The sequence below is a fragment of the Sebastes fasciatus genome, chromosome 9 (assembly GCF_043250625.1).
Source record: "Sebastes fasciatus isolate fSebFas1 chromosome 9, fSebFas1.pri, whole genome shotgun sequence".
Classification (NCBI taxonomy): Eukaryota; Metazoa; Chordata; class Actinopteri; order Perciformes; family Sebastidae; genus Sebastes; species Sebastes fasciatus.
In genome coordinates, this window is record NC_133803.1 from 20,932,040 (window position 1) to 20,952,258 (window position 20,219).

At 42.4% G+C, this 20,219-nt stretch overlaps 1 protein-coding gene across 4 annotated transcripts in view; it reads right to left on the reverse strand.

The window, feature by feature from the left end:
* Positions 1-879: 879 nt before the first annotated feature.
* The window catches only part of arid4b (AT-rich interaction domain 4B), a 72,547-nt gene continuing 53,207 nt past the window's right edge, over positions 880-20,219 (reverse strand). For 2 of the 4 annotated variants that reach the window (XM_074646594.1, XM_074646593.1), the window contains exons 10-24: positions 17,687-17,763; positions 15,563-15,711; positions 15,397-15,469; positions 14,987-15,081; positions 14,771-14,868; positions 14,265-14,466; positions 13,959-14,179; positions 8,466-8,648; positions 7,408-7,492; positions 7,120-7,327; positions 5,758-6,990; positions 5,501-5,611; positions 4,560-4,784; positions 3,578-3,724; positions 880-3,101 (exon numbers count right to left, since the gene is read on the reverse strand). In XM_074646594.1, the coding sequence (XP_074502695.1) occupies positions 2,950-3,101; positions 3,578-3,724; positions 4,560-4,784; positions 5,501-5,611; positions 5,758-6,990; positions 7,120-7,327; positions 7,408-7,492; positions 8,466-8,648; positions 13,959-14,179; positions 14,265-14,466; positions 14,771-14,868; positions 14,987-15,081; positions 15,397-15,469; positions 15,563-15,711; positions 17,687-17,763 (3,259 nt within the window). In that variant the 3' untranslated portion in view covers positions 880-2,949. The remainder of the gene's footprint in view (positions 3,102-3,577; positions 3,725-4,559; positions 4,785-5,500; positions 5,612-5,757; positions 6,991-7,119; positions 7,328-7,407; positions 7,493-8,465; positions 8,649-13,958; positions 14,180-14,264; positions 14,467-14,770; positions 14,869-14,986; positions 15,082-15,396; positions 15,470-15,562; positions 15,712-17,686; positions 17,764-20,219) is intronic. The other 2 variants (XM_074646595.1, XM_074646596.1) reach the window with 2 other exon arrangements.

Consider the following 20,219-nt stretch of genomic DNA (forward strand, 5'->3'; position numbering starts at 1 on the left):
CTTCAGGGCCCCTAAGCAACAATCGGGCCATGTTTTACATAAAATTAAAATACCAAAGTGTAAGATGCTCTGTTACATGTTAAAGGTCCCATATCATGCTCATTTTCAGGTTCATACTTGTATTTTGGGCTTCTACTAGAACATGTTTACATGCTGTAATGTTAAAAAAAAACTTTATTTTCCTCATACTGTCAGCCTGAATACACCTGTATTTACCCTCCATGTTTACTTCCTGTCAGCTGATGTTATTTACCTACACTGCAATAGGAAATAAACTGGGACACATTTAGAATATTTACATTTAAAACCGTGTAATGGTGTAAATATTGTATATTTGTGACATCACAAATGGACAAAATCCAAACGGCTTGTTTCAAACACACAATTTCTGAATACTGTGTATTTCTCCGTATATTGAGCGTTTTGATAGTTTAACAGTATTTAAATAGCACTTAAACCTGCTTTATAATGTAAAATACCTGAAAATCAAATCAAATCTTTTACCATATGGTAACTTTAAAGTACGAAAAAATTAAATAAAAAAAAAGTATTACCAGTAAAATTCACTTTTAAGTATCGAAAGCAAAATTGCTTACAATGCAGAACGTTTTAATGTGTAAGCAGTATTTTAATGTTCATTTTACCTACTTGGTTAAAAAAGTTCATAAAGTTCACTTTGTATATACTGTTGGGTAGTTAATATTTAACATCATATTCTATAAGCCTGTCATATGTTATGAGGACTCCATCTGCAAAATAACTACTTTATTTCCCTTTACTGGAAGAACATTTGTCATATAAATGTAGTGCAGTAAAAAGTAAAAACAATCTGTAAATACAGTCTATCTATCTAGCACTGATGGCAAGAGACACACCGAATACTTCACAAACTATGGCATTTATTTCAAACAGAGGCTTCTGCTTTGCTTACATTTTTACAATAAATTACACAATGACCATCATCAGATGAGCCTAATAAATACTATTGAGCATTTTTCAATACGCTCCATTACTTTCTCTTAATCTATGATCCAGACTATTTTTCCATATACAGGTTCATACAGCTGGAGCTTCAGGCCATGTACAGGTTGGAAAATAGTTCAGCCGCGTCCAAAAACCACCATCCTTCTCTTACAAGCACAAGCTATAGAAAAACAAAAACAATACAAACTAAGGCAAAACATGAAATTAAAAAAAAAAGGAAGAAAGGAAAAAAAAAAAAAAAAAAGTATTGAAACTGATGAAAAGAGGCAGAACAACATAAATGAACTCAAATAAATCTGTTCCAACAAGAGAACAAGAATGAGGACAGAAGGGAGAACAAACATGCTGTGACCCTCAGTATTTACACTCAAACTGCAGTTAAAACCGTAAAACTGTCTGTACAGAAAGGTACATGTTATTAACAGTGCAAGATATTAAATAGCTTGACTCAAAACACTTCTCAATATACAAATGTATAACAAAAGCATACAATTACATACAGGTGCCAAACAAAATGTAACTTCAGGTTATCATACAGTAGGGGGTCTATACAAAGGAAACACTGGAGATGTCTTCAGAAATGTATACACATACGTCACTTTATGATATAAATGCACATTTACAATATCTTTACCTTTAATCTGGTCATAGTACAGGAAACAGAACCAAACAGTTTTTGGTTGGTAGGGATGAATATGAGAGGAAGCTGGCGTGTCATTTTTTGATCATGAGTGAAATTAGAAAGATGCGTTGCTTTATTTAACAAAGCAAAAACTTAATTAAATACCTTCATGTTTGTTTTGAAACTCTGCAAAAATGTGGGATTCAGCTTCACGAGTACATGCTGTAAATACCTCCTATGGCTGCTTTCACGTTAACTTGATCCAGTTGTAAATATTCAATGAAGATGATGGGAGCGTGGGGGCGGGGGGGGGGGGGGGGATTTAATGAGTGATGAAAACATAATCAAATAAAGCAGATAGGCGTTTAAAAGGCTGATGAACTGGAGTAATGTGACCACCTCCATCATTGCACATTTTATACTGCCAAACTTAACAGTTGCACCCAAGCTGGATGAGTATTCAGTAGTAGATTATGATCCAGTAGGAGTTCTGCTTTGACAATTATACTTTTAAAATATTACCCTACGCTGATAAAAACCACCATTATGTGTCGCTGCCTGCTCAAGCTACAGCGTTCTTCAGTCTTTTGTACGGGACACATTATTCCAGCTGATACTCTGATTTGAGAAGAAAGTGCCCCACTGGAAAAGAACAAAAAGGCACTACAGTATCATTCCATATGCATCCACTGAGGCTGTCAGCGGACCTATGATGGTCTGAAACCCTATCTATGCAAACATGTACAGGGACCACACGCCTGTACGCCAGAAGAGCATCGTCAACCACTTGAGGTTTAACCACATGAAGGCCTTTTTAATGAGGGTGGACAGAGAAACGTGGCGAAGTTACATTTCGTTACGCTCTTTAATGCCAATGTGGCCTCTGAATTCCCCACGATAACACGGCGAGCGGCAGGCTGCACCGTGTTGAGCTGTGAGGACAGAGCACAGAGGGGTCTTCGCTGGAAATCATCCCTTACCATTAAAACTTTATATCAAATGGAAAACAATTATTGCTTGCAAAAACAATTCTTATAAATGTTCAATTAAGGAGTAAAAGACAATTTTGTGTTGTTGTTTTTTTTTTTTGGACAATTTTGATCCCCCTACACAATCTTCATAAAAGTGCACTTGAGTGCCATTAGCTTGCCAAGGAAACAGTTGTCAATAGAAAATAGTGCTTGTTTCTTGTTTGTTTTTTGTTAGTCTCTGGTCTGGTTTTTGTGCCCCAGTAGTTACAGTATGTAGGTTGACTTGTCCGTCCGGTTGGAGGGGAATGGGGGCGATGACCCCGGGGTGCTGGTTAAGTGCTTAGTGCGGTGGCTCTTCGCTGGCTCGTCCTGTCACCTGCACTCCACTGATACCCCAGAGTTCTGCGAAGAGGAGGATGAGGATGACACCGGCGGGTCAGCCAGTGTCAGCATGACTGCTGCAGTCAGTGAGCTGGAGGACGGGGAGGAGGAGGAGGAGGATGAGGTGGAAGCAGCCACTGTGCCTGCAGAGCAGAAAGAGCATTTAGGTTATTGTCAGTTTAGAGGCATCAAACTGATCTTTACACACAAACTTAAAGGGCAGGTCCATTATTATTGTGTTTTTTTTTAGGTTTTTATATCATTCTGAAGCCTCCCAGTCGTGTTCATTCATTACAGTCTTTACTGCACGTTTTTTGTAATATGCACATATCACCTGTCACTTTATGTACATATTGTAATATGTACATACCTGTCACTGTATCACTGTATATATTTGGCAATGTAAACCCGATTCTGATTCTCAGCTAGTGCTATCGTTCACATTATTCATAACCTTATTGATTAGCTTTGATTAGCTCACTTTGGTAACCTGAGTGGACGTTTCCATTTGAAAAAAAACGAACAGAACGCAGATGGGCCCGCATTTTAAGAATGGATTTAGCTGGTGCAAACCAATCCTGGAAATCAGCGATGTTGAGATCACAAAGAGCTGACTCACTTTCCCGTTCCTTCTTCTTCATGCGTTTTCGTCGTCTGTCGATGGAGGCCACCTCAGACTTGAGGGAGAGGTAGTGGTTCCTGATGTCCTGCAGCTTCTCCTGAAGAAACGAAATCCTCTCCAGACTGCTCATCTTTTCCAGGTCAGCTAAGTGGAGCATAAATAATAAATAATAAATAATAAATAAATAATTTCAGGGTTAATAGGGCATAGACATAAACAACTCAACTTTAATACATAGAATTAAAAAAATCTTTGCTAAATTAAAGAATCAGTTCACCCAAATCACAAAAAAATACTTTTAAAATAAACTAAAAATACATTGATGTTGACAACTTAAAGGATAACTTTGGTATTTTTCAACCTGGACCCTATTTTCAAATGTTTTTGTGTCTAAGTGACTAATGGGGACAACAATTTCTGAAATTGGTCCAGTATTGAGGGAGAACGATGCAGCCACTAGTCGCTAAACAGGCTGTAATGTCATCGCTTGGGGCAACCTGGCACCATCCCCTGTACGTAGGGGCGGCTGTGGCTCAGAGGGTAGAGCAGGTTGTCCACCAATCGGAAGGTCGGTGGTTCGATCCCCGGCTGCTCCGGGTCACGTGTCCTTGAGCAAGACACTTAACCCCAAATTGCTCCTGGAGGCATAGCCATCGGTGTGTGAATGAGTATTTAGATTAAATCCTGATGGGCAAAGTTGGCACCTTAGTAGCCTCTGCCATCAGTGTGTGAATGGGTGAATACTGACATGTAGTGTAAAGCGCTTTGAGTGGTCGGAAGACTAGAAAAGCGCTATATAAGTCCAAGTCTATTTACCATTTACGTCCACTAAAAGTGCTTGTTTTTGCTACTGACAGGCTCAGATTGTTATTATAAGTGTCTGGCAACATGGTTGAAAAATACCAAAGTTACCTTTTTATACCCTCAGGCATAACAAATTACTTTACACAAACAAATGAGTTCAATGTGTGACACTTACACATCTGGAAGCTCCACTTGTACACGCGTGGCGATCTTCCATGGTTGTCTCGGTGCTGGGTGTGGTCGGCGTCACCCTGCTTGTGGTACTTATGGCTCGAGGGGGGAGAACGCCCGTGACACTTGGGTGAAGTGGCGGCCTTCACGTCTGGCGCGTTGTTCTTAGAGGCAGTTGGTTTGGCAGTGCCCTCAACAACAGACTGGTCTTCACTGTCGCTGCTGTTGGCTGGAGGAGAGAAGACGGCGGAGGTGAGAAAAATGGAAAATGACCGAGGAAAATCTCATTCTCTTTCGCACCTGAAATCTGTAATTTAATGATAGGAAATGAGTAAATTAGGGCTGTCAATCGATTAAAATGGTTAATCTCGATTAATCGCAAATAGCACATTTTTTATCTGTTCAAAATGTACCTTTAAGTATTTAATACCCTTATCAACATGGGAGTGGACAAATATGCTTGCTTTATGCAAATATATGTATATAGTTATTATTGGAAATCAATAAAGAACACAAAACAATGACAAATATTGTCCAGAAACCCTCACAGGTACTGCATTTAGCGTAAAAAATATGCTCAAATCATAACATGGTAAACTGCAGCCCAACAGGCAGTGTGTCAGTGTGCTGACTTGACTATGACTTGCCCCAAACTGCATGTGATTATCATAAAGTGGGCATGTCTGTAAAGGGGAGACTCGTGGGTACCCATAGAACCCGTTTTCATTCACATATCTTGAGGTCAGAGGTCAAGCGACCCCTTTGAAAATGGCCATGCCAGTTTTTCCTCGCCAAAATTTTGCACAAGTTTGGAGCGTTATCTAGCCTCCTTCTTGACAAGCTAGTATGACATGATGATGGTTGGACCAGTTTCATATGGTACCAGTATCTTCACTCGTTAACTTTGACATCCCTAGAGTGCAGGGCGTCAGCAACTCTCCTTACCTGTTTTCCTATTCTTTTTGGGAGGCACACCTAGGCTCTTGCGGTTTGGCTTGTGTTTCTTTGAGGCTCCGGCTGTCTGCGATTCTTTCTGCCGCTTCTGACTCACAGACGCTACAAAGAAAATGCAAGAAGGCAATGAGGGAACAGACTGTGAAATGAGTTGTCAGCGTGTATTTCTTTAGTATTCCATCTTAAAGAAAAATAATGAATTCTGTCAGTGTTTCATAAGACCTGAGTAGATTGGCTATTACTCGTACCTTTGGACTTCTGCTCATTCTCCTGCTGGCTGCTGCTGCTCAGCTCGAGGCTGCAGCTGCTGCTGCTGTTGCAGGAGAGGCTGATGTCAAACACCTTTGAGGGGGAAGCGGCCCCCTCGTCCTGAGGAAGGTCCTGCAGCTCTCCACCCAGACTCTCCACCTCCACCGTGCTGCTGTCTGTCTCGCTGCGCCCGCCTGCCACTTCCTCCTGTATGGGTCCCGGGGGAAGAGCGTCAGAAACCGTCTCTGAAGGCAAAGCTGGGGGTATGGACGGCGGCGGGGAGGAAGGCTGCGCCGGACCGGAGTCTTCCACAGCGCTGCCTCCTCCTGAGGGCGACTCAGGCGTTGTTGGCGGTGTGTTGAGTACAGAGTTGCTGCCGCTGCTGGGAAACTCCTGCAGTTTGTCGTTGTCCATCTGCTCCTCCGAGACTTCGTCGTCGGGTGCGGCGTCCTCTTCGACACTCGGCTCCTCCGGACACGGGGGCACAGGTGGAGGAGGGGAATTGGCGGCCTCTGTGTCCGAGTCGGAGAACAACTCTTTGAGAGTCTTCTTCGGCCACTGGGCCTGGATGCTGGACCACACGTCCTTTTGACCTTTAGAACGGACAGCTGGCCTCTCCTCTGCGTTCCCAGACATCTTGGCCCTCTTTTCAGGAATCTCCCAGAACCCAGCTTGTCTGCCACCTTTGGTCTTCTCCTTCATCCCGTTGTACTTCTTGGAAGGGGAACCTTTGGTTTTTGGCCGGCTTCGCTCACTTTCCTCAGCCTGTGCCTTTGCCAGCGCTGCTCCCTCATCCTCTGAGCTGCTGCTGGACGACGCCCCCCTCTCCTCCACGGGACCAGCCGCCCTCTCCTCCAGCTTCCTGGGGGAGCCTCCAGGCAACCAGTCGGCGCTCCTGGTACTCCGGGTTTTAGCTTTGGATTGGCCTTTCGGGGTCCTCTCTGCTGCGCAGTCAAATTTTCTCTTCCTGTTGCTCGCCTCTCCCTCTGACTCCGGTTGGCTTCTGCGCTTCCCAACATCTGCGCTCTCTGCGCCGACTAAATCCTGGTTCTTTCCTGAGACTGAAGGAGGTTTGGATGCTTCAGGAGTGGCGCCGCTCTCCCAGGACTCTGACGCTTGTGGGGACTCCGGTGGGGCCTTTCTGGGGCTGCCTCTGCAACCTGGGTGATCCTCCTCATTATGCTCTCCCTCCTCATCTTCATGCTCACTCTCATCCGTGGACATCTCAGAGGCTGAGGCAAACGAGAGAGAACTTGTTATTTTCAGTTTTTTATCAGCAGGCACAAATAAACCACTTCAGAGTGACACATTCCTAAGCTGCTAAGTGTACATGAGGACTACAGGCTAATGAGTGTTGCTACCTTGCAGGCCATTGAGGATAGAAGTAATTTCTATAGACTTGACTGGAGACTGCTGAGTCCCTTTGTCCTCACCCTCGTCCATCTTGGAAAAGACATCCTGACTCAGGCCACATTTGGAGCGCGGGAGGCGGTTAGCGTTGGGCGACGGGCCGAGGCCGTCCCGGTCATTGAGCCTCTCCAACCTGTCTCGCTCCCTCTCCGCTTTGTTCTGTCAGGATTCAACACAGTCAGTGATTCACGCCATGACACCGAACCAGCTTTGAAAGTTACCACTCTCCAGACTCGTACCTTTATCTTTTTGCGGTGCTTTATTTTTTGTACGTTCTTATTGGCGGGACGCACAATCTTGTCTGCTTTGATCCATTCATCATATCTAAAAAAAAAATCAAAAGTACAAAGACAAGAGACAGTTTCATCATTCAGCTCTTTGAGGGGAGCGAAGAAATATTCCTCTCACACCACCCACCACACGGACACCTCTACTGTCTGACCCCAACATGTTGCTGTGACACAATAAGCCTCAACAGCAAAAAAGGAAGAAATCCCATGGTGTTAATGTGGAAAAAGACAAACCTTTTACGATGAAGAAAGAAACAATATTAACACCGACCACCACACAAATCATATTCAACAGAGTTCCAACGGTACCAAGGGTGCTACTTGGGTCGTATGAGGAGAAATGAAAAGTTTCACGACATCGCACACGACAAACACAATGCAGAGATCATCCCACTGTCTTTATATAGAGTGCTAGAGGACCACACAACAACATTGAGACGATGAAATTGCACTAGTTAACCTCTGTGTCATGGTACCCTAACACTCTACTTAACACTGCGTTAACCCTGACCCACTGGGGAGGGGGGGAGAGGGTTGAGAGGTAGAGGTGAGTGTAGCAGCACTTTTTGGTTGGCCTTTCAGAGATCCAAAGGGTAGCTCATATTAAAAAATATCTAAAAATAGTTCAGCCAAAACCACTGGTTGGCTATTTCCAGAGTGAAATTGGTTCAAATTCAGCCTGTCTGCAGATTTATTTGAGAGACAGACAGCTGGGGGACAGACAGACAGACAGGGGATTCAGTCAAAACTGAGCGAGGGAAGCTGAGGAGTGACCCACAATCAACCCAGTACTCAGTTCTGTTTCTGCCACTAGATGGCCCAGTGTTCTCCATAGTCAGAGTACTGACCATGGGACTGGATCAGGTGAGTGAGGAAGGGATGTATCTATTATTGCTGAGGGGACACCCATGTAGCGGTGATCCCCTGAAGGTTAAAAGATGTCTTTTTTTTATTTTTTTTAGGGTGAATATAGACGTTAGGTGATTTCTCCCCAGGTCCTGTCTTACCTGACGTTCCAGCCACAGTAGTGCACCAGGTAGAGCACCTCTCCCCCCTCCACGTCTGCCTCTTTCACAGTGGCCTCGTACGTCTTCAGATTGCGGCCTCGCCCATACCTCACCTGCACCTTCATCCCCGGGGGGTAACACTCAAACTCCTCCCCTTCCTCCCCCTCCTGACTGCTGTCATCCCTGCAAGAAAAACAGTTCAGCACTTCCTGGCCCTAGGCTCCATTGAGCACCACAGAACCCCAACCACCCGACTCAACTACCTGCTGCTAGGAAGCCTGTTGTCTAATTACTGTTGCCTTCCCTGTCCCATTACAACACTACACCCTTTTCCTATAAAGAAACTTCCCATTTCTGTCCTGCCTTAGCTCTAGTCCAGTGTAACCTACAGCAAACTGCAGTATAAACAACTTCATTTACAGTGAGCCAATCAGAGAACAGTACATGGGAGTGTACAGTAAATAAAAAACATTCTTTCATGGCAGAAATCATCTTGCATGGGAAATAACACTACTGTTAAAGGCTGTCTAACCCTATTATCCACACACAGCAACATACTTCTCACTCACTCTCACACACACACGCTTTAAGAAACAAAGCAGCCACAAGGAGGAGCTAGTGGGAAACACAGTCAGGAGATGTCGAAAAGCTGGAGGGGCGGTGCAGGAATGCCAGTAAGTGGTTTAGGCGCAGGAGCCACGGGGGCAGGTTAGCACGGCAAAGCACAACTTGGCAGGCGGCGCAGCAACTTAAAGCGAGACTACAGCGCTGAGAGGAAGCACGGCTACCAGATCCAATTTGGTCTGCTGCCACAAAGGACGGCTACAACATAGTGCTCCACACAATCCCTCTCGTACTGCTCAGAGCAGCAGGCGGCTAAGTTTCAACATAACACAGAGAAGAAGATCCACTTCTTAGTGCAGCGACTGAAGAAGCTGTTACCACCCTAACACTGGGGACACACTAGACTTCAAAATGACACAAAACACACTGCACATAATCAGCTCTGTAGACCTCTTCGGTAACACTTCATTTTACAGGTCCACTAATTTCATGGTAAGTAGGTGATAATTAGCAAGTAACCTATTTGAAATTTCCCCAATATTATTTAATAATTATATTCTGCTATTTCCCAAAGCAGGTAATAAATAGCTGGTAATTTCTTTAACACATTTCCAGGAAAGTAATACAAAGATAATCGATAGGCATGATACAAACGCTTTATTCCCAGATCCAGTGTTTAGTGGTAAGTAGATGACCTCATTTATATCTAATATCCACGTCTGAAAATATATTATAATAAATGTATTGAATAAATGACAGGCTATTTATTATTGCTTATTGGAAAATAACGGAATATAATTATTAAATAATGCTGTATGTAATGTGTTCAACAATTTCCCATTTGGGATCAATAAAGTACATTTATCTATCTATCTATCTATATTGGGGTAATTTGGCAGTAATTTCAAATACGTTACTTGCGAATTATCGCCTACTTACCATGGAATTTGCGGCCCTGTAAAATGAAGTGTTACCACCTTTTCCTTCCCTCAGTGATAAATATGGTCACGGAACACAAACAAGCACAGATATCAGAGTATCAAACGCTGAGATATAACACATTTTAGAGCTGCAACAATTAGTCGAATAATCCGTTAGTCAAGCCACAGAAAATAATTAGCAAATATTTGAATAACTGATTTATCGTTTAAGTCGTTTTTCAAGGAAAAAATTCCAAACATTTGTTGGTTCCAGGTTCTCAAATGTGAAAATTTGCCATTTTTCTTGGCCTCTTGGTCTTACACTATAGTAAATTGAATATTTTTAGGGATGCACGATATATATATATATATTTATCGCAGATAATGGGAAATTTTAATTATTATGTACTGTATGTATCCGATAATACTAGGGCTGTCCCGAATACCATATTTTGGGCTTCGAAGCTTCAGTGAGAAATATTCGAAGTTATTCAAAGCTTTGCGGCGCGGCGTGGCATGGGGCTTGGCTTGGTTATGAACTTCTTTTTAAAATACAAAAATGTGAAATTATTGATTATCTTATCGTATCGGCCATGAGAAGCAGGTAATTATCAGTATCGGCTAAAAAAAATCCATATCGTGCATCCCTAAATATTTTGGGGCTTTGGACTGTTGATTGGACAAAACAAGACATTTGATGACGTCACCTATGACTCTAGGAGCTTGTGATGGGCATTTTTCACTTTTATGTTAATTTTATAGACCAAACGATTAATCAAAAAACTGCCAGCAGATTCATCAATAATGAAAATAATCACGAGTTGCAGCCCTAAACAAATTAACCGAAAGAATCACTTGCCATCACGACTTGTAATTTCATCAAAACCTGCACAATTCAACTTCAGTCAATGTGCATTGATACGCACTGAAACATCCACAGAGAAAGGCTGGCGAGTCAGTCCAAGTGGGCAGTACACCGTACACACCAATCGAACAGTTGATTCGGCTTCATAAAATAAAAAAATAAAAAAAGGTACTTAGGTAGTTACTTAACATCTCTGTCGAACAGGAGTTTCCTTCTATTTAATTAATTGCGCTCATTAATATAAATTAAAACACAATTTTCCCATTTAAGCTCATTGTAAACCAGCTCTCACTGGCTACACACAGTCTGCGCTGCTGGAATGAAAATGTGATCCACACACACACTGCAGGTCCAGATTACAGGCTGTAAACATTGAACGGGTCTGATATCATCAGCAAAGATCAGATCAGCCTGCAGCTGAATCTGTAAACCCTCACACTACCACATCATCCGCAGGACTACTGATCCTGACAAAGCCAAAAGGATCAGTCCACATGTGATGGTAATCAGCATGATCATACTGTCGCGAGCCCAAGGCCACTGATGATAAAAACTACAGAGAGGGGGATACTCGGAGCAACAGTGTGTGATAAGAACATCCTAAAGTTGGGGAATTGTGCAATCCCTTCAACCAGACACATAAAAAAAAACTGCTGTTGCAGTGTTTTCTAGCCTGTCCCCAGTAGCCCAAACAACCTCAACACACGTGTCAAGGATGGGTGGTGGAGGGTGAACAAACAGATCTAAAATAGGCACAGAGCACTGAACAAGGAAACAATAGCTAACTGAGACCAAACCATACATCTTCCCAGAACCATTTCTCATTTGTCAACACTGAAAGTCACTTTTTCCTCTGAAAGGTTTACGGCCTCTGAAGCACTATCTTGCGTCTAGTGTGCTAATGCATCAGTGATAACACTCACACACATAGAACATTTAATAAAGCTGAACATCGAAAAGCCAAAAAATGAGAGAAAGACACAAAGAGAGAGACAGAGAGAGAGAGACAGAGAGAGAAGCTGTGTTTCCATTAGGGTTCCATATCGGTATCAAGGTATACCGTGGTATGAAAGTTGACGGTTATCAAACATATTGAAAAAAGTGTGTGAGGTAAAGATACAGACAGGAGCAGTCTGGCTGCTCTGTCACTCACCTACACTATATGTTAGTTGTTAATAATAATAGGACATTATTTTAAAAACTCACAGCTGATGTTATTTTTTCATTTAGTAGTTAATTTAAAATACTTTAGTGCTGCTAACATTAAAACGAACATGCTCAAGTCATATAACACAGTATAGTAGCAAAAATTGATTTTTTATTGTTTATAATTCAGATTTTTATTCCTTTAAGGGTCATTGTAACTGATAGTAATACTAATAATTATAATAATAATACAAATAATTGTTTAATACCATGCGATGCCATGAGGGTTATCTCCCTAGTTTCCATTAAATTGTCAAGCGAACTTTTGAAATATCGCAAAAAAAAGAAATGCGAATTAGGCGCATTTCCATCGACTGGTTTGGAGTGAATAAACTCAGCTACAGCGTAGTTGGTCAGATCATCCAGTAATCCGCCAGTGATAGTGTTGTCATAATACTGGAATTTCTAACTTCGATACAATACCTAAAAAAATATTGATATTCGATACCACGGGAAAAGGCATCAAATTTTAGTTTTTTTATCAAAAGATAAATAACGGTGTGTGTGTGTGTGTGTGTGTGTGTTAACTCGCTGTCAGAGAGAAGAGAGAGCGGAAAGTGCAGCTGGTACCTGTATATCGATACTGTGCAAAATGAGAGTTGAAACCATTTCAAATATTCAGTATTGATATGTGTCAATACCTCGATATTTTGTGGCCAAACGGTGGTACTACAACTTCTGTGTCCGTCACCTGATGCCATTGGGCCCAAAAAGACTTTTTCCCATAGACTCACATTGGGAAAGAGACGTCTGTAACTCAGCGGATAATTTTTTTGAGGTAAATCAACTTCCCAGTATGAACACTTGAATAGTGCTTATTTAAATCATTAGGTCCTAAAAGTTGTAAAATGCACTGATGGCTGAATCATGTATATGTGAATGAGATCCAGACCGATGCTGGAGCGAGGGTTGGGAGGCGGGGTTAAAAGAAAGGCTCCTGCGCCTGCTCAATGGGCCCAATGGATGCGGAACATCGCCGGATGATCCAGGTACTTTGTCACTCGGCAGTCGAGCCATTTTGGCTTCATGCAACACTGATTAGCTCTCATAGGAATGAACAGGAGCCCACCTACAACCAAGTGTCATTAATATATCCATGATTTAGCGCATCAGTTCTTTTTCGACAAAGGCAAAAAACACCTCAAGTGAGTGTAAAAACTTTCTTTTTTTTTTTCGCAATTGAGGATGTTTTATAGAATTTTGAAGTTTCCATACAGCGTTTCTGATGCAATACTACAAAATGCAAATCAAAATATGTGAATGGAAACACGGCAAGAGAGAGAGAGAGAGAGAGAGAGAGATCAGGAGAGGGCAGAAATCAAGAAGCGCACAGCCATGTTGTGTGCACAGAGTGAGAGAGGCTGGCCACGGTCAGACAATCCCAGCCATAAAGAGAGAGAGAGAGAGAGAGAGAAAGAAACAGAGAGAGAGAGAGAGAGAGAGAGAGAGAGAGAAAGAAACAGAGAGAGAGAGAGAGAGAGAGAGAGAGAGAGAGAGCACAGCATGACATGCCAGGTGAAAGGTAGCAGTCAGGCTTTGGTGCTCTAAAATGTCTCTGCCAGCTAATGCCGACTAAGCCACGAGAAATAATAATAGCACAGAGGACAGTGGGTAAGAGCTTAGTTAGAGAGAGAGAGAGAGGAGAGCGGTCCTCTCTCTGGTTAGCAGGTAGAGGTGGATTGTGGGTATACTGGATATTAGTGTCATTAAAGGTCAGAAGGGTCGCTGCTCCTCATCTGCTAAAGGTCTTTTAGATTTCTACTGCCACCAAGGAAAGTGAATGCCTCAGGTCCTTTGGAAACTTTTAGCTCTTGGAGGTCAGATTGAATGTTAACACAGTGTCACCATGCAGGGGCGCTGCATGGAGCTCGTGTTTGTGCCATGAGGATATTTTTTTTTACCACCCTGGTGGAGGGACCATCCTTTCAGACCACCTACCCAGAGTTGTCTTTGCTCTCCTGCTCCTCGTCGCGCTCCTCCTTTATGTTCTCCGCTCCGAGGCGAGCCGTCGACGAGCCCTCGTCTGCGTCTCCCTTGAGGGGACCGCCTTCCTCTTCGTCGTCGTTGTCATCGTCGTCGTCGTCGTTTTCGCTGTCCTTTCCCTCCGTTTTTGATGGTTCGGGCTCCATTTTGGTTTGGGGCAACTCAGGCTTCTCGTCCTGTGAGAGAGGGATGATTTTATTATAATAACCCGTAAACCATATCAAACATAAGTTGAATCAAGTAGTATTAAGGAGAATGCACCTTGCAGACTATAGACTGCGTGCAACAAGGTTCCCCATCCACCGGGTCTTTCTTCTCTTCTGAGCTGGAGGAGGAGGTGGCAGGTGGTCCTCCTGCCTCCCCGACAGACTTCACCTCCGCCTTGGGGGCCTGTTTCAAAGGGAGGTCCATCCTGAAGGTGATGGCGGTGGAGGTGCAGTATTCCTCAAATCCATTCAAGTACCTGGGTGATAAAACACTCCTCGTCAACACATCCAGAAAAGTCTAATAATGTACATAGTCCATCACTCATGGCACCGCTAATAGACAATCTTGCAAACACAAAAGCTTAATTTATTCTTGAGGAATTTGCTAAAAACAAAGAAGACTGTAAAAGTAGCACAAAAGGCATCCAGATGGACATTAAAAGAGTAAAACAGACTACCGACTGCATGTCAGTCTTGGTGAAAAACTACAGAAACAAAAGCTGCATCTGCCCAAAAGAGTTGAAAGCTTGGAGCAGCTGTGGAGGCAGCGGCTGTACGTACTTGCGGTAAGCACACTTGACATTGTAGCCGGCAGCTGAGTTGAGCACAGGGATTCCCAGATCCTGATAGACTTGCTTCCAAACGGAGCCGCTTTCAATCTGCTCAGACACGGGACAACAAAAAGGGAAGACGGAGTCGGTCAACATCAAACGAGACAAGTGTGACCGCAGTCATGCTACGCTGCGAGGAAGTAAGCGCTGTCAAAGTGGCACTCACCTTTTCAAAGCCTCCCAGTTTGTGCACCAGCCTGTAGAGCTTGAACAGGTTCAGGTTCCTGTAGCCCAGAACAGGCCGCTTGTTGATGGGAGTTCCTGTGGAGGAGAAACACATCACGGGTTGACATGGTACACACAAAGATACAATTAGAAATCTGCTGAAAATTGCTCATTAAACTGCCTGCTGTTTATTCTCTAACTGCAAACCTTTTACAAACCCTTTTTAAAAGCTACCTGGAATTAGTTTTCAGCAGCATTGGAGGCAGTATTCAGATTTGCATTATTTTTTAACTCAACTCAACCTGAAGAATATGTCCCAACAGGTACTTGATTCTAAAGCTGCACTTTGAACCTTCAAAATAAAATGTTTGTTTTGAAGAAACATCACTTGTATCTGCTCTCTGGGCTCACCTCTGTCTTCCATGAACTTGTAGAGCTGCTGCAGAAAATTCTCCCGCTCCTCTGGGAACGGCTCCACCTCCTCCTGCAGACGGGAAACAAGACAGTTTGAGGGTCTTTTTTTTTCTACTTTGTGGAGGTTGTGGGGATAAAAGCATGTGCAGGGTTCTGCCTCTACCTCCTCGTCTTCGCCTTTGGCATCTTCTCCCTGCCCTTCCTCTTCCTCTTCATCCTCATCCTCGCTGCTGGAACTTTCTTCTTTCACTTCTGTCTTCCAGGTGCCGGGCACGACAAACTGCTGCAGGAACTCCAAGGCGGCGTCCAGTGCTGTCAAACACACACACAGTAATAATATTACATACCAACCACTCCCAATGAGCGCTGCCTGTCATTCCCTGATGCTGGCAACACTACAGCTAAATCATTCTGCAGAGACAGCTCTGTTTATTTAGCATGAAAATAGGTCTAAGACATGAACAGATGTTTCAATTTGATTGCTTTTAACATCTTGTACATGAAATACAAACAACGTGATGCTTCAAGTGAAAACACACCATGAATCAATAAAACACAAGGCCAGTAATCTAAATTTAAGACCATCCTTTTTTGATTTAAACCTCATAACATCTGTCACTGAGTGTTTGGAGGGTAGGATGCTGGATGTGCATGTATATGCGTGTCTGCATATGTACAAGCCCAGTATTGAACAGCGCTGTACTAATTGTCTTTTTTTTCTACACTGGAAGCTTCTATTGAGGTTTTCGAATGAAGCTTTGAATATCTGTCGTCGTATCTTATGATGTAATCAATAGGATTGGAAATTACATTTTTTGTCTACCTGCCACGGTGGCAGGTAGACAAAAAATGGTTGATTCCAAAATCCACTCACTAAATTACTATTGTTTTTTTGGCTAGTGAGTGAAGAAAATCTAGTAGCCACTTGCATATTTCACCAGCATTTGGCTGATGGCTGGTGCTAATTTCTAACCCTGATCACCCTAAAGAAAAATTCAAAATCCTCGAACAAAATCCTCAATTTGAAGTCTTTTTTTAAATTAAATCAAAGTTCTTTAATGAATATAACTCCTCATTGCATGCCTCCCTCTGTGTGCATCATTTTACCACTTAACGCATTAATGCAATCGATCTTTCGGAGGTTGTAGCGGTCTCCAGTTTTAAGCTTAAGTAAAGATTCATCATTTGAAACTAGAAAAACCTCAGGAATCCATTGGTACCAACCATGTCATACTAGCTTGTCGTCAAGGAGGTGAAATAAAGCTCAAAATTTGCGCTACATTTTGGCGAGGAGAAAATGTCATGTGTCGTTAATTGATTTCCAATAATAAATATATACATACATTTACATAAAGCAAGCGTATTTGTTCACTCCCATGTTGATAAGAGTATTAAATACTTGACAAATCTCCCTTTAAGGTACATTTTGAACAGATAAAAAATGTGTAATTAATTTGTGATTAATTGCGATTAACTATGGAGAATCATGGGATCAATTATTTCAATCGATTGACAGCTCTAGTTTAAACACAATGAATTTGAATGTCAACATAATGAACTATTCAGTACATCCCTAGTACTGAAGCAATCAAACAGTGAATTGTATTGAATAAAACCAGAGAATATCAGGCTAAATACTAGAACTATTGGTTTACAAAAAACACTGCTTATACAATCGTTATTACAATCTAAAAATAACAATCCTCATATAAAAAAATAAATAAATAGGACAGTGTAAAAAAAAATACATTTTGACATAAACACGAGAAGAAGAAGCAGCCATGGAAGAAAGCAGCATGAAAATCTGTCAGGAGTGTATATGCAGTGACGCAGAGCAGCCAAGGCGTTCAGCCACAATGTCACAGGTGGGTTTAAGTAGCATCTAACCACCTTGGCAGATGCTTGTTTTACGGGTTTGTAATGCGGAAAATATCACAGTTGTGAGTCAACCACCTGTGAATACCAAGACTGGGATGATACAAAGCTGCTTCCTAACTGTAATTATGAATGAGTGAGAGCTCTGCAGCAGAAAAACGGGGGCACTATATAAAAAGCCTGGAGAGGACTTCAAATAAAAATAGACTCGACAGTGACAGGAGCTCTCAGCCGCTGCATTCCCCAGAACAAAAAACAAAACTTCTCTTTCCTCAGTCTGTCTTCGCTGCAGCTCAGTTTTCTGCCAAGTGTGTCAACACACGGACCAGCCCACAGATGTCGGGAACTAGGTACGAGCTAGTATGCACCAGTTCTGTGAGATTCACCTCTTAAAGCTTTAGTTTTAACTCACCTGGTTTGAGCCCTGCGTCGGCTTTTGGAGGACAATCGCTGTTCATCTCGCGGACGTCCTTCCGCAGCACAGTGTTACTGCAAAACAAAGCAACTCTGATTAATATGTGCACAGAAGTGACGTACAGTACTGAGTGTTACTACATCAAGGTTCAGCTCTACGGTAAAGCCAAACAAGTAAGTAGTAAGCCAACCAAAATCTAAGCAAGATGTTTGTTTTCCCGAAACAAATGTGGGACTATAAACCCCCCCCTTAAAGTCTGGTTAATTAAACCACTGGCAGGGGGAGGTTTTAATCTTACAGCAATTATAACAACCTCAAAACCTGAGCAGACATGACTGCATTCACAGCCTACTCTCCTCCAGCAGTTGGGCAAAGTGTTGATGATTTGGCGGATAGATGGATCAGTGGAGCTTGTAAGCTGAAAGCAGTCAGAGGCTCGGCGAGTGAGCCAGAGAGACGATTTGTTGTGTGGTATCTGTAGGCAGCTGAGCTGATCCAATGACCAGATTCATCATGAAGTGAAGAAAAAAAAACAAGTATATTGCAGCTAAAAGAGCTCTTAGAAAACAGACACCTTGATAAAATGACATTTTCTAAAGAAAGAAATTGTATTGAGTATGTTATTAGAATGGCACTGGTTCACCCACAAAGACTTTTTCATTGAGATGAGCAAAAAGATAAACGACTAAGAGTCTACAGCCCCGCTAGCAGCTCTGTGAGGCTGTACTTACACACAGCGGTGCTTTGAGCTAAATGCTAACATCAGTACGCTAACATACTCACAATGACAACATGCTGATTTTTATCAGATATATGTTAACAATGTTCACCATCTTAGCAGAGACAGTTCAGAAAGGAGACGCCGCACTGAGAGTCAGTTTCTCGTATCTGTCACACGTGGGTTTCGCAACCGCCCTTTAGGAGACTTAGCTGTGTCAATATCAAATGTTAGCAAAAGAAAATATAAATACATTAAGCAAATATAACCCAATCTGCTTCCATCCATCCACACACCGTTCACAACACTTCCAAACGACCACGCCCATTTAGGGGACAGGAAGTGTATGCCATTTCAAACCATTGGCGGAGCTAATAATGCGTAATCTTTGTTATAGAGTATCTTAGATCTTAGTTAGATCTTAGTTCTCATTATACTTTAAAATATAGTATATATATTATAGTACATATCCCAGTTTTGTTTAACCGATAGTGAGAGTCTTAGTTAAAAACCTACTCAGTGATCAAACTGTCTTTTTCTGTGTACGGCAATCGCATAGGCTGCTTTAAAAGCTGGCCAAACGAGAAAAAAATAGAAACCGCTTGTTTCCATTGTTACTATGGTAACCAGATCTGACTAAATAAGAAGAACCCCTTCCTGAAAATTCCCCTCTCTATGTGACCTTGCTTTCCCTAAGAAAATGTTTTTCCAGAGCCATTGTTTTTCAAAGGCACGCTGAATGGTTATCACTAACAACAATACCAAAGTCTCCAGAGGAGAGCGAACACGCTGACCCCGGCGCTGTGCGGGGAAAGTCACATGGCTCATGGATGTGACCCCCTTTTTAAAAAAAAAAAAAATCACATAGAGGACAGCAAGTTAGAATAACTAATAATAGCCGAAAAAGAGGCTGACATAAATGATAAAATGTAGAATAACAAACAATGACGAGCGGATTGTTTGTTGTAAAAGAATGGAAAAGGAAATGGTGCAGCAGGGCCGGCTCTACCCCTTTTGGTGCCCTAGGCATATATATATATTTATATTTGTTCATTTGTAACCTCAATACAGAATGCTGGGCGCCCACTAGCATTATTTGGGGGTTTTATTTAATGTTATTATTTTTTTTTTTAGAGGAAGGAGGCTCCCTTGGCAACCATCTACTGTATATGTCCCAAGCCTTAAGCCGGCCCTGTGGTGCAGCATCACAAAACCTGTGATGGATCAAACCGTAACATAACATCAGTAACGGTAATGATATGCACGTCTCATCTTTGCTATTCCATCCACATAAAAGTAATAAGGATCGGAGGGAAACTAACCAGAAAATCTCATTAACAATGATATCGATTTTCCGACTTCTTACATTATTATTTGTTGCGTCTACCCGTGGACACACTGTGCTGATTTCACTGAGTGAAATCAAATTGCTGCGGAAGAGAAAGGAAAACTGCTACAGCGCGCTGTAATTTGCAACAAAAGCCATCACGGGAAATACTTCACAAGTATATGACTTCCAGGTCTTCTCGGATTTATCATCTCTTATCTTATCTCTCTCGTCAGCTCTATCCTTCACCTGACTATTAGCCAAAATACAAGCGATAAGAGCGACTTTTTCACACTTCGCTGCTGCGAATGTGTCTTCGGCTGCAGATTTTCATCGCCATGCTGATGAGTTACGCGAGGGTATCCGGTAAGGAATGCAGTCTCAAGGCTCATCGGTGGAATTCAAACAGACAGAAAAGTCGACAGTTTGGAAGAGCAAGCAAACACCAGATTAATGCCATGTCGAGTGTGGGCTGTTTTTCTACC